The sequence below is a fragment of the Marmota marmota genome, unplaced genomic scaffold (genome assembly GCF_001458135.2).
Source record: "Marmota marmota marmota unplaced genomic scaffold, marMar, whole genome shotgun sequence".
Classification (NCBI taxonomy): Eukaryota; Metazoa; Chordata; class Mammalia; order Rodentia; family Sciuridae; genus Marmota; species Marmota marmota.
In genome coordinates this window covers 2,095,259-2,119,399 of record NW_026000103.1, presented here as the reverse complement: position 1 = coordinate 2,119,399, position 24,141 = coordinate 2,095,259, and the positions used below count along the sequence as shown (strand labels likewise).

The following is a 24,141-nucleotide window of genomic DNA, read 5'->3' as shown; positions in this document are numbered from 1 at the left end:
AAAAAAAAAAAAAAAAAAGAAAGTGCTAGATAGCTAACTCAATATCTACCTCTTCTTCCTTTGTAAAAGAATCACTAGTTTTTAGCTGGGTCTGCTCAAAAGTCTTGTATGACACTTCTATGAGGTTTTCTTAAAGGGTGTTTGTAATAAAGGGCAAAGGGAGACAACTCCTTCCTACTGCCTAGAATATATGTAATGACTGGAGCTTACACAGCCATCTAGGATCCAAGGCAATGCACTAAAGGACAGCAAATCGACCCAACAGAGGAAACTAGGTTTCTGATACTGTGAGCTGGACTTCTCCCAGGTGAGAGAAAAACTTGGATTATTTAATCCACAGCTATTTTAGGTTTTCTAAAAGATGCAGCCAAAACTTATCCTAAAATAGATCAAAAAATGGATCTTAAAAAGAAATTTAAAAATGGATTTCATTCAGAATTAAGAAAAATATATCATCTATTTTAGGAGAGCTGAAAGGGCAGGACAAGACATTCATTTATTTGGCCATTATTTTATTATACTAACTAAGAAAATGGGCATATAATATCTCCTTATAAATGTGAATTGTAATATGTAAGCATATGCATGTATATTTATACATTCTCTCAGAAAACATACATAAGGAATCAAAGAAAGGAATTGAGGGATAACTTGAACTTTTAAACCATTTATTTCCTTTAAAACTTTTTCCTGATGAAATAAAAATGATAAATTAATGGTACATATGCATCAAACTCAAGCATGAATTCCCTATAATACTTGAAATAATATTCATGGAAGATTTGGGGAAACTTGGTCATTTGTTTTATTGTAGCTCAATCGGATTGATTTCTATCAATAAACTAACATTTGTTCATTTATTTATTCAAATACTAAAGGAAGCACTACTAGGTGCCACTGTTCTAGGGACCAGGAATACAGAATAAATCACACATCAATTAAAATACAACATGAAAATAGCAAGAAGGAGCTTTGAAGTCAGGTGCACAGGGGCAGGTAGGACTGAGGTCTCAGTGTGGATCTTTGGCCAGTCACAGGGCACTGAACTTCTAAAGGATAGAGGAAAAGTGAGCCAGAAAGTAGAAGAGATGCAAGAACCCTATGGGAGTTGGGGAAATGTTTCCAAGGTCTCACCTCCAACCTCTCAGAGGCCAGCAAGCTGAACTCTCAACTCCCATCAAGCTGTCACACCAACCCACTCAGTCCAACGGCATGAGATATTGAATGAAGAACAGAAAAAAAAATTCATAAGGGAATGTTATGGTTTGGATGTGAGGGATCCCCCAGAAGCTCATGTGAGAGACAACGCAAGAAGGTTTAGAGGACAGATGATTGGGTTAAGGCTCCCATAATTCAATCAGTGAATTAATCTTCTGATATGATTATCTGAATGGCAACTAAAGGCAGGCAGGGTGTGGCTGGAGGAGGTAGGTCATTGGTAGTGTTTTGTATCTGGTAGGTGGAGTCTCTCTTTTTCTTTGCCACCCTTCCACCCCTCCTTTCTGATCACCATGTGAACCACTTCCCTCTATCACATTTTTCTGCTGCTCTTTTATTTTTTTAATTACTTATATATAACAGCAGAATGCATTATAATTCATATAATTTTTCATATCTCTGGTTGTACACAAAGTAGAGTTACACAATCAGTGTCTTCATACATGTACTTAGAGTAATGATGTCCATCTCATTCCACCATCTTTCCTACCCTCATGCCCCCTCCTTTCCCCTCTTTCCCCTTTGCCAGAACTAAAGTTCATCTAATCCTCCTCCCATGCGACACCCGCCGCCCCAACCACATTATGAATCAGCATCCTTAAATCAGAGAAAACATTTGGCATTTGGTTTTTTTGGGATTGGCTAACTTCACTTAGCATAATATTCTCCAACTCCATCCATTTACCTGCAAATGCCATGATTTTATTCTCTTTTAATACTGAGTAATATTCCATTGTGTATATATACCACATGTTCTTTATCCATTCATCTCCTGAAGGGCTTCTAGGTTGGTTTCACAGTTTAGCTATTGTGAATCTATCACATGAGGTTCAGCCTCACCTGGAGCCCTGAGGAATGGAGTCAGCTGTCTTTGGACTGAAACCTCTAAAACTTTTCCTCCTCTAAAATTGTTTTTGTCAGGTCTTTGAGTTTCAGCAGTAAAAAGGCTGACTAAAACAGGGAGGGAAGAGAGTTCTAGCCGCTGCAGGGGACTTTTTTCCAAGGACAGGTCCAGGAGTAGCTATGTCTAGTAAACAGGCCATATCTTGGGGAACCTCTCTCAGCATGCTTGCAGCTTAGCAACTCATCAAGGGGAATACTGATCACAGCACCCAAAATATATTAATCCCCAAACTGAAAGTAGTTGATCACTCAGATAACTAATGGATCAATTAAGTCAAAATGGTCCAACTCATTCATACATGCAGCAAACTGTTTTCAAACAAAAACCGCCATTTGCATTCAAATAAACAAATCCACTTCATTTTAATCAGTGCCACACAGCACTGGCAGCCACAATTCAATCTACTGCCTATGGTTTTCAATCTCTGTGTTCAAAGAATAAAAGAAATATGCAAACAAGACTGTGCTAAAGCTAGTTTCTATATCTACAGAAAAATTATCTTTAAGTGTTTCATAAAATCTGAAAAATTTAAAAATTAAAGAAAAATCTCAGCAGAGCTCAAAAAGGTAAAAAAGGGAGATTCAAAAATTAAGTCACCTCAAACATCACAGCAGAAAACCCTCAAGCCGGTGTTGGATTTTAAGCACGGGGAGTCCCGCCACTTCTGGGGTTACAGCTTCAGTTGAAACTAAAAACTTGACCAGGAATACCAGAGATAGAGTGCTGATGACATAAACAGCTCAGAAAGAAGCCCCCGAGTTATAAGATGTGGCAAAAAGGGGGAAACTGCAGATGCTTTTTTGGCTCCATGCAAACTCCCAAGACCCCAGGTGGAAACTGTGAAGTAATAGAAGCAATTTGGTATTTAAATCTGTGAGGCGAGGAGTACACAGAGTGAAAGGAATAAACATCAGGGAAAATTGAGATTTCTCTCGGTGCTATTCCCCAAGTGCAAGCACTCTGCCTACTAAAACAGCTGCGAGAATCCTGACATTCCTACACTCTTTCATTACCAAAGCCACTCAGATTTTCCTTTACGCACGCAATTTCCATCACCTCAAAGAGAATATTCACCCTCTAAAGAGGTGAAGTCCATTAAAGTTTTTTTTTAAACAAACATTTTAACACCCCCCAAAAAAAAAGAAATCCCACAAACCTATAAACTTAAGACCTAGTAAGTTCAATTTCACTCATCCTGCACCTTACTCTTCCCAGGAGAGCTAAGCCTCCCCAGGCAGCCAATGCCTGTGCTATACAGGGACAGCCCTGGCACAGTGTCATGGTTGCATAATTAGAGCTGGAACCCCACTTCCTGCTTCCGAATCTGTTTTTCCACCAAGCTCATTTTCTGATGGGAAATAAAGATGATCCAGGGGCTACTCACTATTTCTATATACCTCTGATCCTACTAGGCAAACACCCCATTTAGCCAGGTCCAATTTCTAGGAACCCCAGTCATTTAGAACATGGCAAGAAAGTCCAGAGCAAAAGATTCTGAGTACCCCAAAGCCCTTCATAATAGGCCTCCTACAGGTCTTTTTGCACACTTTACTCCTTGTACAGAAATATATTCTGTGGTTTGCTAGTAGTGCCCCAGAATAGAAGCATCTTATAAAAGACAGGAGTTGTTTGTTGTTGAACTCTCTCAGGGTGTTAGTTTTCTGTACTGAAGGACTGAAGTCAGGGGTGCAGTACCACTGAGATATATCTCTACTTTTTTTTATTTTGAGACATGGGCTTGCTGAGTTGCCCAGGCTGGCCTTGAACTTGCGATTCTCCCGCCTCAGCAATAATTAGGATTACAATTATGTACATACACTGCACCTGGAAATATTGAAGTTTAAAAAGGAATTACAGGTAGGCATATTGATGGTAAGAAAATATTGTTTTTAAGAGGACAGTTTCAATGAGTCCATATTTCTATTATCAGAAAAAGAATGTTTATCAAAGAAAACAGGGTTCTGGGGTTGTAGCTTAGTGGTAGAGTGCTTGCCTAGCACATGTGAGGCACTGGGTTCGATCCTCAGCACTGCATAAAAATAAACAAAATAAAAGTATTGTGTTCATCTACAACTAAAGAATTTTTTAGAGAAAAAAAAATCAGGGAAGCTGGGGTTGTGGCTCAGTGGCAGAGAGCTTACCTAGACATGTGAGGCACTGGGTTCTATCCTTAGCACCACATAAAAACAAGAAATAAAATAAAAACATACTGTCCATCTACAACTACAAATTTTTTTAAAGAAGTCAGGAAGATATATAACAGTATTTTAGAAAATTTTTTTTCAACATGATTAACAAGAGTGCTTATAAGAAATACTTCCTTTCTCAATAAGACTGCTTAAAGGAAACCTTTTATTAGACCCAATTATTACCAAATATTGAACATTCAACCACATGCCAGACTCTAAACTAAGTACTTTACATATATTACCTCATATAATCTTTACAATATCTCCAATTTAAATATTAAGGTACTAAGGCTCAAATATTTTTAAAAATCAGGTCTGTCTAACCCACTTCTCTACACTCTTCACTACACTATGGTATCTGAATTGCCAATTGTTTTATGTAAAAAGTTTCAGATGCCCAGATTTTAAACTCCCTAAAAATAAGAAGTCTTCTACTTACCCTAATAGCACCATGTACCTAAGCCAGACTCAGAGCACTAAAAAAGACCTTTAAATACACGCTTGACTGCACTTTAGTACCAAATAACTCATTTTCTAACTACCCTATTTCTCCAAATCCTATCAAACTACCTAATGAGGAATTTGAGTCCAGGGCCACTCTTTGTGATGGAGAGGGAGAGATGGGCACAGCCAAAATGTCACCAAACACTATGTCCCACTTTGGCTCTTTCATTGGGAACCGCAGGGTCATGGATGAACTTAACAAAACATGAACGAAGGAGACACACCTGGGGCACATGAATAAGTATTTATTAAATTTTTTTAATAAGCACTCAAGTTCCTTATGGGCCTAAGAGCTAAGTCCTAAATTATAAGACCAAGGCTGAGTCAACAATCTTTCTGATTACAGGCAAATTAGTGGAAAGAAGGGTCAAAATCAGGATTCATAAGTGTGTGTGTGTGTGTGTGTGTGTGTGTGTGTGAGAGAGAGAGAGAGAGAGCGCACGCGTGCAAGTGAGAATAAAAGAGAGAATATGTGTGTGTTCAATTCAGTATATGCTTTACCTAATGGGATAGGGATAGATTATTCAACCCAAATGGATACAAGAAAAAAACTGCAAGTTTTTAACAACCAAAGCCAGTTAAATAACCCAAGATTCAATGTATTCCATTGAGGAACCATTCCAGGTCCTTTTCTTCCTCCTCTTACTTCTTTCCCATATTTCCACATTCTGATTAAACCATTTCAAATCATTCCAGAATTAAGGATGGATTTTTTTAATGATCAAAAAAAAATGAAGCAAAGAGATGTTTCCACCAAAGTCAAGAAAGAAAAAGAGATCTAAAGAAAGTAAAACTTGAGATCTTTGTTTTCATTCATCTATACTTAGTTCTCAATTCCTAGATGGTGACTTTTTATTTTGCAGTACTAGGGATTGAATCCCAGGGCTCACACATGCTAGGCAAGTGCTCTTCCACTAAGCTACATCCCCACCCTTTTTACTTTGACACAGGGTCTCACTAAGTTGCCCACGCTGGCCTTGAACTTGAGGTCCTTCTGCCCCCAACTTCCTAAGTTGTTTAGATTACAGAAGAAATAGTTTTGTTTTCTTAAATCTTTGGGATCTCCTTTGGCATACTTAAGAGTTATTAAGGGGCCTCACCCCTAACCCTCCCAAAATCCTTACGCCTAAATTATTTAAATAATTTGTAAGAGATGAGATACAAAAGTCTCACCATGGAAATGTTACAAGCAAATACAATCTAATTTTTGATGTCAGTATATCTAAGGAGTACTAACACTGGCTTAGACCATATGGGGCAGGTGTGGGGAGGTGAGCAGAGAGGCAGCTTTAGCAAGGTACCCACAGCACTGTCGGGAGACCTGGCAGAGGCACTCTACCCATCCATTCCCTTGATGCAGAAGGACTTCAGAACATCACAATGGGACCTTCCAACATACAAATCATAGCAGCCCCCTTGTTCAGGGTTAGATAAGCAAACTGATTATATTTCAGCTTCTATTATTAATTTTTCTAAAAGAAAAGGTATACTCTGGTTAGCACATATGAATTTCTAGGCCCCCTCAGCAGATACGTCTCATTCTAAACTAACCAACAGGCATCTTGGTTTACACAGCAATCTCTATAGGCCTGGCTGGTATCAAGCAATGTCCAGGTAGTGTTAAAAATCAAGATGCTAGGGCTGGGGTTGTACCACAGCAGTAGAGCGCTTACCTTGTATGTGTGGGGCACTGGGTTTGATCCTCAGCACTACATATATAAATAAAATAAAGGTATTATGTCCATCTACAACCAAAAAAAAAAAAAGGTTATAAAAAAATGGGGCTGGGGTGCTGGGATTGTGGCTCAGTGGTAGAGCACTTACCAAGCATGTGTGAGGTTCTGGGTTCAATTCTCAGACCACATAAAAAACAAAGGTTAAACTTAAAAAAAAAAATGGGGCTGGGGCATGGCTTAGTGGCAGAGCACTTGCCTAGCTCATGTGAAGCACTGAATTTGATCCTTAGCACCACATAACAAATAAAATAAAAACATTCTGTCCATTAACAACTACAAAATATTTTTAAAATTCTAGGCCAACAAGAAGTGCCATTGGGGAACACAGGAACATGGCTCCAGAAGTAGAAAACCAATGGGCCCTCTTGGCATGAAGTTTCATCAAACCGGTTTTCGGAGATTTTGGAGGGGACCAGCCCAAAAGAAATGTATTCACGAAAGCGTGACCAAGAAGCTCACACTGCACATGTACTCCTTCCTATCCAGGTGCAAAATGCAGGTGTGTACCTAATCAGGTCTTTAAACTTGGGTGACAAAACCAAGCTACCAGTTTATGCAATTTGTCCCTTTTACTTTAAAGAGATTAGACTGCCCTCTTGTGGAAAAGAGGAGGATGAAGTTTCATGGTATTTCCTCTTACCTTTTTCCATGATTGCTTTGGGAAGAACAGGACCAACCACAAGGCAAGAGCTAGCCACTACCATTCAGGAACACAGTCACAATACTGCCACATCTTTTGATTTTGTGTGTGTGTGTGTGTGTGTGTGTGTGTGTGTGTGTGTGTGTGGTACTGGGGATTGAACCCAGAGGCACTTAACCACTGAGCAACATCCCCAGCCCTTTTTTGAATTTTATTTAAAGACAGGATTTCACTGAGTTGCTTAGGGCCTCACTAAGTTACTGAGGATGGCTTTGAACTCGAGTTCTGCCTCAGCCTCCAGAGCCACTGGGATTATAGGTGCTGGGCACATCTTGATTCATCAAGAGTCTGGAAGTTTAGATGATTCAAACTCAGGAGATTTTACACAATGTTAGCAACTAATTCCAGTTTTAGAGGGAAAAGTAAACTGGGGGTACTAATCTTCAAATTTTGGTGAATCTGGAATCCAGCTCATCTGTATAAATAGTATACAGGGTGTCAGTGAATTGTACTTAGTAGACAGGATGTTAGAGTAAGCAACATACTTTGATGAACCTAAAATATAGGGTGCATGATGGGGAATGGCTGGAAGAGCAAGGGCTTGCATAAAGCTCAAGTTTATAATCAATGATCTATCGAAGGCAAACAACTATTTAAATTGACAAACTCACACAATCTGAATTTTAGGGGAAGTGCTGGCATAAATAGTCCTGTGATTAGTCCCAGCTAGAGCAAGAAGAGTGAACATAGAACCAAGTAACTCAGGTAACACCCCAGGCATGTTTAAAAATTACAAGCAGCTTTGTGGGTAGATGGGATCATCTTGCTTAGATGGAAGGCCACCTCTGAGAGAGGTTTAGAGGCTCAGAAGGGTCACAGCTTTGTCACAGGTGTCACCATACATCTCCTTCCTCCCATGCAGTTAGAATGCCAGTGTCCTGCTATCGACATCTCATCAGTGATGATGACAGACACTCTCCTCTGCTCCTACAGGGGTTGGGAAGCAGGTGAATAAGCCCACAAAACAGGCCAGTGAGGCTCAGACACCATTAAAACCTCCCTGAGAGGTAATGCTGTTGGGGAGTCAGGAGTAAAAGTTTCCCTCTCAAGAACTGACAAGCAAGTAAGAGCTCAAAACAAGAGAAAACACTTCATGCCGGTGGTGACAGAGAGCAATGAACACTGCTGGTATCACTTGTAGAAGCTAATTTCAAACAACCTGTGCTGAAGCATTCTAAGAACTGATACCATCTTTACCTTGTTTCTTTTTAACCAATGGCTGGAAAGATATGAAAGTCTTAAGACTGCACCTCTTCTCTGAAACATATGCCTTTTGTTCTTGAAGTTTCTTTATTACTTCACTCAATGAAATAACCACGTTTCTTAAAGTATTGTCCATTGTGGCTAGTTTCACAATCACCCATGCTAATTGTTCAAACTTGCGGATTCTTGGGTCTCAGACCCACAAAATCTAAGTATATGGAGACAGGGCCCAGAAATTTGGACCTTTCAAATACCTCTCCGTTTGATTATCAGGTAAGGTTGAGCACACTGGGGTTTTGGAAATTCACATACAGGTGAAGGGTGCTCTCATGAGAAAAGCTTTGCTTCACTCCAAAGACAGTAGTATGAGCTCTATTCCTGTGATAAAAACCATTATTATTAAATTGTAATGGCTTAGGGATTCCGCTAGCCCCATGATTTTCAACCTAGGGCAAATTTGCCCTTCAAAGGACATCTGACAATGTCAGTAAACATTTTTGGTTGTCACAGCTGGATGGATACCACTGGCATCTAGTGGACAGAGGCCAGAGGTACTGCCAAAAATCCTACAATGCACAGGACCAGTGGCCAAAACAAAAACATCCATGTGTGGCACAGAAAGAATCCCTGCTGTATCCTAAGTTGAGCCTTTTATTTTCATAAATGAATATAGAAATTTAAACATGAATTATTAACATTTATCTAGCCATAGTTAGCTGCCTCACATCTGGGGGCCTTGTTTGGTAAAATCCCACTAAATCTTGTGGGAAACAGTGCCCATCTCCCACTATAGAAAACAAAAAGTGAGACACCCCTCTAGACCCCACTTCCTGCAATGAGGCCTAAGCAGGTGACCAAATTCTGGTCAATAGAAGTTCCCTTCTGTAAATTTTAATGTAAAACAAGTGATATTTTAAAAAGAAGAAGAAGAAGGAGAAGAAGGAAGAGGAGGGTAACAGTGATGAGTTCATTCGTGAGCAGGGGCCATGTCCACGGCTGTGGTTGCAGCACAGCATGTCCAGTCCAGAGCAGGCACCAACAATATGCTCACCAGACAGTCTCTAAAGCCATTTGGGCTATGGTTCTTGCCTCCTGACTGCTCCCATCCCCACCCATCTTCCAACTGTGGTTCTCCAGACTTCCCCGCAAATCTGCAAACTGCCCTATCACCTTTCATTTGTTTAAACCTGCTTAAACCACCCTTTGTTCATTTCAGGGGCTTCAACCAAGAATCTAGGAAAATAATAATAATGATAATAATAATAATAATAAATATAATATAATATATAATAATAATATAACCATTCCAGGAGCTTTCGTTAGTACCAGCATCATTGTTTAAAAATGCCCCCGCTAGCTCCAAAGCTTAAGAAGATAAGAACACCAAAACAAACTCTAAATCTACACACACTATGATCAGGAGCATGCATACAGTGTACTATTGCAATAGATGACATGGAATATTCGCCATGATTTTTTTCTTTTGCTTTTGTTTTTTGTACTATATCATTTAAAGTTATTTATGATGCTTCAAATACCTTTGGGGGAAAAAGCATCTTAATAAAAGCCATTTCTAGATAGAGTAATGAAACAGAAAGTCTTGATTCATGGAGGTGTCAGAATTTCAGGAATTGCCACAGTTGACAGCAAGGAGCACGGAAGGCTTCCAAAACCTGAGCACAGTTGAGAAAATGCTGCAAGGTGAATGTAAAATGGAACATCATAAGGGAAGAGAGAAACATGGGTCATTGTAGCTTTGCAATGGAACACATTTCAAAAATCCATTGGAAACTTGAAATACACTTCCTACTAAAGTATCCCTTCACATAGTAGTTAGAGTCCCAGGCTAGCCTGTAAGATCCTCCTTAACATGAACTGCCACATGTAGATTTAAAAATTAGAGAAAGTTGTGGAAGCAATGAGTGAAGTGTTTTTTGTTTTTGTTTTTTGGGTACGCCACCCAAGGGTGATTGAAGGGCTCTCAGAAAAACAAGACCATCAAGTGAAAAGGCACACGCCACAGTGGCTACAGACAAGAGGCTAAAGTCTGAACGTGTACTTTTCAACTTTAAAGATAGACGCCTCCAGAATCCTCTGAATTTACTTGTTTTTTCAGGCACATATGGATCTCAGCTTATTCTTCATATCACATGCACCCATCATTCTTTGCTCTGTAGTAGCCTTTCAAGTTCAATCATCATATTAAAATAAATGCTCTTCTCTCTTTCCAGAAATCTGTGTCCCAGTGTTGAAAGGGACCCTAGAGATCATTTTGTCAAACCTCCTGCCCAACACAGGAATCCTTTTCACAGCATCCTAACAGGCACACGCCCAGCTCAAGGGTCAGAGAAAGTCCACTTGGAGTTCTTATACTTCTGTTCCAAAATTCTTCATTAGTATTGACCCCAAATCAGTGTTCCTGAAGTGACCACTCACTGGTCTTCTTTCTACCCTCTGAACCACTCAGGACAAGCTCAAGCCCTTCTCTGCAGGGTACAACCTTCAAACACTAGTTGGCCATCCATCCATGCCCTGATCTACTCGAGTTCAATTTTTTTCAATTCCAGAATGCATTTCCTGTAACATGGCCATCCAGGTCATCTGCTGGTATCCTTTAAAAAATAGCATCTGACCAGGCCAAAGTTGAGTAAAGTAATTACATCTGCTGACCTGGCCCCCTATGTCAGTTCAGCCTGAAACTAAGTTAATGCCTCTTCATAACCACAACTTAATATGATCTTATGGTACGATGTGGCTAAGTAAAAACCCAAAGACCTTTTCACAAACTATGGCCAAGACAAACCTCCCCCATTATGAATATGTGTAATTGATTTTTCATCCTAAACATGTTCACTCTTGTTAAGTTTCAGCTTGGTTTTGACCCAGCATTCCAGCCTGTCAAGATAATTTTGAATCTTGATTCTGTCATCTATCATACTTACTATGTTCTTCCCATTTGGTGTTTTCAGTACATTTGATAAGGATTACTTCTATGTCCTCATCCAAATTTTGATAAAAAAAAATGTTGAATAAGAGAAGGCTAATGAAAGAGGCCTATGGCAGGGTTCTGAAGATATTGTTCCAAGTAGGCAAAAAGCCATCAATCAACACTCTTTAGGCCTGTTGTTCAATGAGCTGGGAATCTACCTAATTAGACTATTATCCAACCCATCTTTCACTAGCTTTATCTACAAGAATATCTTGGCAAGAGTCCTCAGAAGACCAATTGCTTCCTCTTCTAATCACTTTCCTCTCTCAGTACTCCTAATACACAAAACAGCCCTCCCCTTCAGTGACCTGGCTTGTATTATTAACCTCCTGCCTCTCAAAGCTTAGCTAATGGGACAACAGGAAGAAACTCCAAATGCCAGAGGAACCACATCAGAGCCTGACCCAACCAGGCCCTCTTTCCCTTGGAATCTGGAAACAGTACACTAAAATCCAATTTACCTCTTAGGTTATCTGCAATGAGAAGTGTGAGGCTTGGGCTGGGGTGCCCACAGATGACTGATAAGAGAAAACCAGATTCCCTGATGAAAACAGGTCAGATGTGCCCCCAAAGTCCATAAGGCTCAAAAAAGATTCATATCTTACTAGCCATTTAGTAGTTTCTGGAAAAGGCAGGAAAATCCATCTTGAATTCAGTGACTTATCATTCTTTTTTCCCTCTTTTTAAAAATATTTTCTTAGTTGTAGATGAACTTAATACCTATTTATTTTTATGTGGTGTTGAGAATTGAACCCATTTGTCTCACACATGCAAGACGAGCGCTCTACCATTGAGCCACAACCCCAGCCCTGTCTTCTCTAGAGTCATCCACAGAGCCTCCAGAAGACCTCTACAGACACCTTTGTAGACTGATGTGGAAATTCTGAGCCTAGAAAAACATGCTGGAGAGAATAGAAGCTACTCATTGTCTGAGGACCATCAGTTTTAAAAGCACAGAGATGTTAAAGGACCTCTTCAGTTCATAAGGCTTATAAGTCATCAAATACAGTACTGAAATGCACATGCTCCAACTCACTACTCCCCAGTTATTTCCCTAACCCTTTGGCATCCCTCCCAATTAAAACAGGATAGAAGAATGAGATTTTTCAATTAGTTCTTTGCTTTCCATTTTGAGCTCTTATTCACAGATGTTATGTGGATTTTCTTTATTTAGAGAACAGAGCTGAAATGCATCATACTTGAAAAAGAAAACGGATAGTTACAGAGAAAGATTGCGATTTTTAAAAAAATAATCATCTGTAAAGGATAATGTTTCTAAAATTAAGTAATTGACCAGCACACACAGAAACTTAACTGATCCCTTACATTACAAACTCAATTTGTTAACTAGAATGAGGGACCTTTAGATATCTGGATATTTAAAATATATGGATGTATTTGGCTAAGTGGTTAACTTGATGCCATTTAGAAACACTATCCTTTCCTTTTAGGGAAGCAATCTTAGAAACTTACAGAAGCAATCAAGGTTATTTTGAACAAGCTAGTTTAAAAAAAAGTGATAAAACAGAATGACAGATTTGTGTCATGCAGTGAGGATGTCTTTAATCCTCATTGTTTTTAAGTGTGAAAGCTCTAATCTGAATAAACACTTCGTGTTGGTTAATGTCAGTCTGAACTTGTAGAGTGTAATCATTGTTGGACTCAAGTACAGGCATCCCAGGGAAGGCAGAGGGCCTGCCAGCGGTGCATAAAGAGCAGATCAAATCTTTATAAACCATCCCTATCCTCTAAATTTAATCCAGCTCCCCAAGCACAAGTGCATAAGTACATCCCCCTGATTTAATTCTCTGTGGAGCATCTTGCATTACCTGCCTAATAAACTTAACTCTCTTCCCTAGAATGCAAGCTCCCCAGAGAACAGAGGCCTTATTCACCCACCTCTCCTAGGACTTCATTGCCCAGAACAGCCTGGCACCTTTGCTTCAATTTATACAACACTTACCTATGCCTCACTATGTATGCCTAGCATTGTTCTACTTGTGTCTTTAAAACTGATTCAATCCTCACAAAAACTCGAAGAGGTGGACTCCACTGTTGTCTCTATTTGACAGAGAAGGGCACTGAGGCATGTAGAAGACTGCACCGAGACATCAACATGGCACTGTTGGGCAGGGGGAAGGCTGGAGTTTGAACCCAGGCAGTCTGGCTCCAGCATGTTTATCACTCTTGGCTCTGCCGCCTCCTATAGGAAGTCGTCACTCCATTCCTTGTTGAATAAAGTTAGAAAAATGATGAGAATGGATTGCAGCTGAAATGTCTTCACAGAAATATCAGCAAACTACAAATCCACTTAGAAGATCTAAACTGAGCAGAGTGGTGCACACTCATAATCTCAGCAGCTTGGGAGACTGAGGCTGAAGGATCACAAGTTCAAAGCCAGGCTTGATAACTTAGTAAGGCACTCTCAAAAAAATAAAAAGAGCTGGGGATGTGGCTCAATGGTTAAGCGCCCCTCAGTCCAATCCTTGGTACAAAAAAAAAAAGTGATGTTGATGATCTAAAAAAAAAAAATAAGTAGATTTAAAGTTGGCCTAATTCAACATTGGGAATTTATTTCAACAGGAAAGAAAAAAAAAAAAAAGGAAATACTGCTCTTTTATGAACCCAGGGGCACTTAACCACTGAGTCACATCCCCAGCCCCTTTTTTTTTCCTTAATATCTTATTTAAACACAGGGTGTCTCCAAGTTTCTTAGGCCCTCACTAAATTGCTGAGGCTGGCTTTGAACCGTGATCCTCCTGCCTCAGCTTCCCAAGCCATTGGAATTACAGGTGTGCACACTGTGCCCAGCAAGACCATTTTTTAAAAATCCATGTTATTGCCCTGTTCAAAATCCACAGTGGCTCTTTGCTGTTCACGTTCACACTGAAGCATTTAGGCCCCTTTGAGCTTGCCTCCATGGAACCTCCGGTCTCTCCCTCTGCAGATTTCAGTGCTCATGTGGACACATGTACTTCCAGGCCTATTCTGCTCCCAACCTAATCCTCACCCCACCCTAAGAATAAAGTATGACAACGCTATTGTACAGAAGTAGTGAGTGACTGGCACAAGCTCACACAGGTAGGCAGAGCCAGGATTTGAAACTGGAATTTGCAATCCTGGTTCCAGCTTTGCTTTCCTAATCATCTCAGGCAACCATTTTCTCTTCCCCTGGCCTCCCTGCAATCTCATCCCAAAGTGACCTCTCCTACCCCTGAAGTCTTCTGTTATTTTATTGGTCTCATTGAAAAGTTGTTTTTCCCCAATGAGATGTACCATCTGTCCAAAGAAACTATAAATCACCTGAAGGTCAGTCCAATATTTTAATAATCAATTGAGGAAATGGTATTTAAAACCGCCTACTCAGAATGGAATTAGACTGAGGATACTCTAAATTGATCCATTTGCAGACTATAAGGTTGAATAGATCATTTTAACTGCTGTAATTTGAATGACTACAAAATTGTACTTCATAATTTCAATCTGAAATTTGACAACTTATACAGACTTACTCATTTTCTAAGATGAAAGGCATATATGAATAATTAAATCTTAAAAATTGTTTTTGATATCAGAATTCAAAAGTATACAACATAGATTAATATGAAAAGTACATAAAATGTACAATAAAAATAATTCAATGTTAAAGTGAAAGAGTTTTGTGCTTTTTCTTGGCATCTCAATCTGAATTCAGCTGAGGATAAAAAGTCACCAGCAAGTATCTGTCAAAGGCTGTTCTTTGTTTTTTTCTTTTTCTTAATCAGAATTTATGAAGTCAATTTTATTTAAATTAAAAACAAGAATTCTCCTTGAAACATGTAATATCAAACCAAGTTCTCAACTTTTTTTTCCTTCCTCTTAATTTGCAACAGAAACTCAAAGAAAATAAAATCTAAGGTTAAGGAAATTTCCATCAATGTGAAGAAAATATTTTCCAAAATTAAAATAACAAGTTCCTCCCTGGTTAACATAACTGATTTAAGTTGCAGATACATGACTGCCCCAGAGATCACCTTCCTCCCCAAGCTCTGTGAAAAGGCCGAATCCACATCCTCTGCAGCAATTTGCCAGTCCTCTCTGGGACTACCTCTTTTATGAAATGCTGCACATACTACCAATGCTACATAAATATTTCATGATACATTACCCAGTCCTGGAATTTCCTGCAAGATTGAACAAAATCTTTTAAATGGTGCACTGTAAGCCATAAAATCATCAGATATAAAAGCAAGCTATGTCAATAACCTCATTAACAACCATTCTTTTTTTTTAACCATAATTTTAGAAAAAAAGATAGTGTTATTACATTTTAATCTCAGGAGAAAGATTTGCTATTTATATTACTTCACTAAAAGCCTTTTAGAATTACACCTATTTTTTATATCAGATAATATTTCTCAATTGGACAGGAGCCTTCATATTATAATCTGTAGTCAAAAATGTCCCATATGACTTGAAAATAGACCAGACTGTGAATTATAACATCTACCTGTGTCTGATACACTGTAAAAGATGAATAAAATTTAATTGATCAACCTAAACTTTACATAAAGCTTAACAAAATGTGTTCTCCTATTTAAAATTAAACCCAGTGCTTCGATTTCCTATCTACAAGATTAAAGACATAGAGACCACTAAGATCCCTTATAGCTTGAAAAAGCTAATTAACATTCTACTTTTATTTTCTACTGCCACACCCCCACCCCAGTTTCGGATTTGAATGAACAGCTCAATCAACTGAAAACATCCTCAAGAAAAACAGGGTAAGATCAAGTAATCCAATCTCCAAACTAAGCAATGCTTCCCATGCTGAGGGATCCCCCAGAATGATAATAATGGATGAGAAAATATTTTTTAAATTTTCAAACACTACAGAAATGTAAGGTGGTGTAATTCTGTAAAACTGTGAAGGGTAGCACTTCTTCCAATAACCAGAAACACTAGGTATATTTAGATAAAATTGGAAACAGTATCCTGTTTAAATAAAGGGGGGGGGGTCTCTCAACACCCCCCAGCCAATGTAGCTCTGTTGTCAAGATAATTAAGGAGTAGATGGGTTTAAACAAAACTACTGACTTTACTATATTGTATAATTTATGAATGTATTTGCTTATTTGATGATTGTATTGAAAATACAATAGAAAACAGAATATTATAACATTTTGTGTAATATTCCAGTTGCCAGATTTTGATTGTCAAAGAAAGGAGTGGAGAGTATTGTACAGGGAGAGCCTGGACCTTGATATAGTGAAATGTGTCTGGTTTTCTTAAACCAGTAAAGCTCACTAAAAAGTTTTATAAGTGGTTAGAATCTTTAGGTTCAAATGTTTGAAACACCCACACTTCGTAATCTGTGATCTACTCCTCAAGGAATACCACCTTCCTGAACTCTGCTGTGTCCTAAACTCTAACTTCTCACTTTAAAAAACTTAAATCTATATAAAAAATTTTAAATAAAACCCAGAACCCCAGAGGTTTTGTTTTCTACTTAGGTTACTCTGATTGAACCAGCAATAAGAGTTGGTTAGGAGAAGGCTGCCATCTTGTGGCCAAATAAAAGAACTTGTTCCTAGATAGCTGCACACTGGTGGCTTGCCGCAGATCTTGCTGATGGAATGCTTCTTACCCAGCCCTCACAGCATCCCCAGAGCCTCTTCACTAACAAGTACAATGTCCTCAAAAGCTACAGTTGACTCCCAACATCAGGGGAATCAGCTATAGTTGGAAGCACATTAAAAACAAAAACTCTCTATGCTGGGCATGGCGGCCTACTTCTGTAATCCCAGCAACTCTGGAGGCTGAGGCAGAAGATTACATTTTGGGCTGGGGATGTGGCTCAAGCGGTAGCGCATTCGCCTGGCATGCGTGGGGCGCTGGGTTCGATCCTCAGCACCACATAAAATAAAATAAAGATGTTGTGTCCACCGAAAACTGAAAAATAAATATTAAAAAAAATCAGGGACAGACAGCCTGCGGGCTGCCGTAGCGCAGTGCAGAAAAGATGGCGCCGGACAGTGTTCTGTGCAGTCACGCGCAGCATCCCTCTTATAAGAAAGCTAAGTAAAGGTCGCATACTGGATTATATGGAGAGTATCTTCATTTATAATCTTCATTTCAAGATATTCCTCAGTGCCACCTGAAATGTGGATGCTCATAGTCTCGCTCTTGGACCGACTGCTGTGGATGCGCATTGTGATCGCTGGTGCTGCGTTTCAGGAAGACGGCCGCTGCGCACGGGGGTTGCTGAAATGCTGAGCGTGGTGCTCGGAGCAGCGGCTTTAATCGAGATTTCGCGCAGCCTGTAAGAGCTCCTTTCACCGTTAATCTGTAGCGGACCACTTTGCCAAGCAGCAGGAAGAACAAAGAGATCGAAAAAGACACGCTTGACTCCCGGACGCTTTGCCTCCCAGAGCCACGGGCGCTTTGCTCCCATCTGCTTCCTCTTTCGCTTCGCTCCGGGCAGAGAAGTTGAATGTGTAATCAGCAGTGGATTGTAAGTACCCGAGGCAAAGAAAGCTCAGTGCACCCCGCCTTTCTTTCGTTTTTTTTTTTTTTCGGTTTTTTTTTTTAGAATATTTTTTTATACAGGGAGAGTTTGTGGACTGGGATTGTTGGCTGGGCTGTGGTTTCTGTGCCGAAAATCCACTCCGCGGGAGCCGCCATTTGCTTTCTGATGGCTGTCTTGATGGCTCTGTCTACATTGACCAGCAGCCGCATCTAGAGGTTGGAGCTGGGCTGCGTGCCGAGCCCTGTCCTCCGAAGGCTAGACCACGGCCTCGAGCGCCTGGGTCACCTGTTCGCCGCTGCACTTTCGGGCAGAGCCTGCTCTGGGGTCATTCTGCATCCCCCTGCGAGGGGACCCGTGCTCCGGAGGAGGGGGCCGGAGAGCCACGGCGGCAGCCGCTTGGGCCCCGGGGGCCGGGCACCGGGCGGCGGCGCCGCTAAGGTCGCGCCCGTGAGCGCGGCCCCGGGGCAGAGGCGACGGTGGCAGGGTTTCATTTCTAGAAATCTGGACTGGAAACAGAAGCAGCAGTTTGTATAATCCCAAGAACTTGCTTATGCCAGGAAGCTGTAAGGGCAACATGAATATCATTGAGGAGATCTAATATGGCAGCGGGCGGGGAGAGATCAAGTCTCTGACCTCTTCAACTGCGCGGGCATAGGGAGCTGTAAATTGTATAAATGCTGATTGCTCAGGATCACTAGGCAATTCTGAGCTGACGTGGATCTGGGGCGTACAGTCTGGGCACCTCAGAACACACACACCAAGCCCAGATCGGCTGCATTCAAGCTCCGGTTCACCTGCTTCTCGTGACTCAGCACTAACAATCCCGCTGAAATAACTGGTCGGCCCATCTGAACTTACAGAGGTAAAAGCCAACCGAGCCTTCATAGGCAGTGGCCACAGGACTGAAACGGGGATTGGGAGAGACAGGACCCACTCGTTGCATTGGTCACCCGGCAAAGGGAACGAACGGTCACCATTTGCATGGGATACCACCTTGGCAGAGAACTGATGTCACGGGCGGAGGAAATAACTGCATTGAAACCAGCGCGACAGGGCTCCCAGAGCAGCAGACCTGGCGTGTAGCCAGTATTGTGGTGAGCATCACAGGTGAGCGTGGCCTGGCTTAAGGAAACATAAGAGAAGGCCCTAGGCACTCAGGATTGGAGACCCGCCCAGTCTGGGATAAAGAGCTGCTGCACAGTGATTGGTTCCCACCTATTGAGAGGAGAAGCTTGACCCAGTGGGCACAGCTCCACCTACTGGAAGAGAAGTTAATAGAACTCTATGACTGCATTTATTATTATTATTATTATCTTTTTTTTTTCTTTTTCATTTTCTTTTTTTTCTTTCATTTTCAATTTTTTTGTTGTTGTTGTTCTTTAACTTTTTTTAATGTTTTTAATTTTTTTAAATTTTTTAATTTTATTATTATTATTTTTTTAATTTTAATTTTCATTATTTTTACTATCATTATTATTTTTGTAAAAAAAATTTTTTTTCTTTTCTTTATTTCTTTATTTTCTAATTTTTTGTGTGTGTGTTTTGTTTTTGTTTCTTTTGTCTTTTCATTTCTTTTCAGTTTTCTTATTCCCCCTTCCTTGAATTCTACCTGCCTACTCTCATTCTCTTTAGGGACTTCTTCCCTTCCCTTCTAATATCTTTCCTCCCAAGCATCAAATAAATTTATAAGAGTAAACAGTAACTCAGCAGTCAAACAGAACAAGAAGTAACATGAGCAGCATAAAAAAGCAAGGAAGAAAAGGAGTACAAACAATGAAGGACAGCCTAAATATTCAGGAGGACCTAGAGTCAGCAGAAAAATGGTCATATAAAGAACTCAAGGAATACCTTAGACAGATGGAATGGAACCTTAAAGAAGATACGAGACAGCAAATCCAAACAGTGAAAGAACACTTTGAAAATGAATTACATAGACAGATAAAAGAAGAAGTTAAGCATCTTTATCAGGAGATTGAGATTATAAAAAAAAACCAAACAATAATTCTAGAAATGAAGGAAACGATAAACCAAATTAAAAACTCAATTGAGAGTATCACTAACAGAGTGGAGCAAGTAGAAGCCAGAACATCAGATAATGAAGACAAAATATATCATCTTGAAAAGAGCCTAGCCAACTCAGAAAGGCTGGTTAAAAACCACGAGAAAAACATCCAAGAGATATGGGATAACATAAAGAAACCAAACCTACGAGTCATCGGGATAGAAGAAGGTACAGAGATTCAAACCAAGGGAATGAGTAACCTGCTGAAAGAAATAATTACAGAAAACTTTCCAGAAATAAAAAAGGAAACGGATATACAAATTGTAGATGCATACAGGACACCGAGCACACAAAATCACAGTAGACCAACGCCAAGACACATTGTTATGAAGATATCCAATATACAGAACAAAGAGAAAATACTAAAAGCTACAAGAGAAAGGAGGCAGATTACATTCAGGGGTAAACCAATAAGGTTAACAACGGATTTTTCATCACAGACGCTGAAAGCGAGAAGATCCTGGAACAACGTATTTCAAACACTGAAAGACAATGGATGCCAACCAAGAATTCTGTATCCAGCAAAATTAAGCTTCAGGTACGATAACGAAATAAAAATCTTTCATGATAAACAAAAGCTAAAAGAATTTGCAGCCAGAAAACCAGCATTGCAAAGCATCTTGAGCAAAACACTACACGAGGAAGAAATGAAAAACAATAACCAAAACCATCAGTGGGAAGTGCCTCTATAAAGACAGAGGGCGGGGGGAAAGCTAACCATGGAGAAACAAACTAAATTAAAAAAAAAAAAAAAAAAAGAAGATAAATAATCAAACATGGCTGGAAGTACAAACCATATATCAATAGTAACTCTAAACGTTAATGGCTTAAACTCTCCAATAAAGCGACATAGGCTGGTAACATGGATTAAAAAAACAAATCCAACAATATGCTGCCTCCAGGAGACACATCTGATTGGAAAAGACATACACAGGCTGAAGGTGAAAGGTTGGGAAAAAATATACCATGCACACGGTCCTCGTAAGCAAGCAGGGGTGGCCATCCTCATATCGAATAAAATTGACTTCAAGACTAAATTAATCAAAAGGGATAAGGAAGGACATTATATACTGTTAAAAGGAACCATTCACCAACAAGACATAACAATTATCAATATTTATGCACCAAATAATGGTGCTGCGACGTTCATAAAACAAATTCTCCTCAAGTTCAAGAATCAAATAGACCACAACACAATAATTATGGGTGACTTCAACACACCTCTCTCACAATTGGACAGATCCTCCAAACAAAAGCTGAATAAAGAAACTATAGAACTCAATATCACAATCAACAACCTAGACTTAACTGACATATATAGAATATATCAACCATCATCAAGTGGATATACTTTTTTCTCAGCAGCACATGGATCCTCCTCAAAAATAGACCATATATTATGCCATAGGGCAACCCTCAGTAAATATACAGGGGTGGAGATAATACCATGCATTTTATCTGATCATAATGGAATGAAACTGGAAATCAATGATAAAAGAAGGAAGGAAAAATCCTACATCACATGGAAAATGAACAATATGTTACTGAATGATCAATGGGTTACAGAAGACATAAAGGAGGAAATCAAAAAATTCTTAGAGATAAATGAAAATACAGACACAACATATCGGAATCTATGGGACACAATGAAAGCAGTTTTAAGAGGGAAATTCATCGCTTGGAGGTCATTCCTCAAAAAAAGGAAAAACCAACAAATAAATGAGCTCACACTTCATCTCAAAGCCCTAGAAAAGGAAGAGCAAAACAACAGCAAATGTAGCAGAAGGCAAGAAATAATTAAAATCAGAGCGGAAATCAACGAAATTGAAACAAAAGAAACTATTGAAAAAATTAACAAAACTAAAAGTTGGTTCTTTGAAAAAATAAATAAGATCGACAGACCCTTAGCCATGCTAACGAAGAGAAGAAGAGAGAGAACTCAAATCACTAACATACGGGATGAAAAAGGCAATATCACAACAGACACTACAGAAATACAGAAGACAATTAGAAATTATTTTGAAAACCTATATTCCAATAAAATAGAAGATAGTGAAGACATCGATAAATTCCTTAAGTCATATGATTTGCCCAGACTGAGTCAGGAGGATACTCACAACTTAAACAGACCAATAACAATAGATGAAATAGAAGAAGCAATCAAAAGACTTCCAACCAAGAAAAGCCCAGGACCGGATGGGTATACAGCGGAGTTTTACAAAACCTTTAAGGAAGAATTAATACCAATACTTTTCAAGTTATTTCAGGAAATAGAAAAAGAAGGAGCTCTGCCAAATTCATTCTATGAGGCCAACATCACCCTGATTCCGAAACCAGACAAAGACACCTCAAAGAAAGAAAACTACAGACCAATATCTCTGATGAACCTAGATGCAAAAATCCTCAATAAAATTCTGGCGAATCGGATACAAAGGCACATCAAAAAAATTGTGCACCATGATCAAGTAGGATTCATCCCTGGGATGCAAGGATGGTTCAATATACGGAAATCAATAAATGTTATTCACCACATCAATAGACTTAAAAATAAGAACCATATGATCATCTCAATAGACGCAGAAAAAGCATTCGACAAAGTACAGCATCCCTTTATGTTCAAAACATTAGAAAAACTAGGGATAACAGGAACTTACCTCGACATTGTAAAAGCTATCTATGCTAAGCCTCAGGCTAGCATCATTCTCAATGGAGAAAAATTGAAGGCATTCCCCCTAAAATCTGGAACAAGACAGGGATGCCCTCTATCACCACTTCTATTCAATATAGTTCTCGAAACACTGGCCAGAGCAATTAGACAGACGAAAGAAATTAAAGGCATAAAAATAGGAAAGGAAGAACTTAAATTATCACTATTTGCAGATGACATGATTCTATACCTAGAAGACCCAAAAGGGTCTACAAAAAAACTACTAGAACTAATAAATGAATTCAGCAAAGTGGCAGGATATAAAATCAACACGCATAAATCAAAGGCATTTCTGTATATCAGCGACAAAACTTCTGAAACGGAAATGAGGAAAAACACTCCATTCACAATATCCTCAAAAAAAATAAAATACTTGGGAATCAACCTAACAAAAGAGGTGAAAGATTTATATAATGAAAACTACAAAACCCTAAAAAGAGAAGTAGAAGAAGATCTTAGAAGATGGAAAAATATACCCTGTTCATGGATAGGCAGAACTAACATCATCAAAATGGCGATATTACCAAAAGTTCTCTATAGGTTTAATGCAATGCCAATCAAAATCCCAACGGCATTTCTTGTAGAAATGGATAAAGCAATCATGAAATTCATATGGAAAAATAAAAGACCCAGAATAGCAAAAGCAATTCTAAGCAGGAAGTGCGAATCAGGCGGTATAGCGATACCAGACTTAAAACTATATTACAGAGCAATAGTAACAAAAACAGCATGGTACTGGTACCAAAACAGGAGGGTGGACCAATGGTACAGAATAGAGGACACAGAGACTAATCCACAAAGCTACAACTATCTTATATTTGATAAAGGAGCTAAAAGCATGCAATGGAGGGAGGATAGCATCTTCAACAAATGGTGCTGGGAAAACTGGAAATCCATATGCAACAAAATGAAACTGAATCCCCTCCTCTCGCCATGCACAAAAGTTAACTCAAAGTGGATCAAGGAGCTAGATATCAAATCAGAGACTCTGCGTCTGATAGAAGAAAAAGTTGGCTCCGATCTACATATTGTAGGGTCGGGCTCCAAATTCCTTAATAGGACACCCATAGCACAAAAGTTGATAACAAAAATCAACAAATGGGACTTACTTAAACTGAAAAGTTTTCTCTCAGCAAGAGAAACAATAAAAGAGGTAAATAGGGAGCCTACATCATGGGAACAAATTTTTACTCCTCACACTTCAGATAGAGCCCTAATATCCAGAGTATACAAAGAACTCAAAAAATTAAACAATAAGAAAACAAATAACCCAATCAACAAATGGGCCAAAGACCTGAACAGACACTTCTCAGAGGAGGACATACAATCAATCAACAAGTACATGAAAAAATGCTCACCATCTCTAGCAGTCAGAGAAATGCAAATCAAAACCACCCTAAGATACCATCTCACTCCAGTAA

At 39.3% G+C, this 24,141-nt stretch overlaps 1 protein-coding gene across 1 annotated transcript in view; it reads right to left on the bottom strand.

Annotated features, from left to right (window-relative positions):
* The window catches only part of Saxo1 (stabilizer of axonemal microtubules 1), a 94,942-nt gene extending 76,500 nt beyond the window's left edge, over nt 1-18,442 (bottom strand). Inside the window, exons 1-2 of the mRNA XM_015502551.2 lie at nt 18,237-18,442; nt 17,580-17,768 (exon numbers count right to left, since the gene is read on the bottom strand). Coding sequence (XP_015358037.1) covers nt 17,580-17,768; nt 18,237-18,442 — 395 coding nt within the window. The remainder of the gene's footprint in view (nt 1-17,579; nt 17,769-18,236) is intronic.
* Between the last annotated feature and the right edge of the window lie 5,699 nt (nt 18,443-24,141).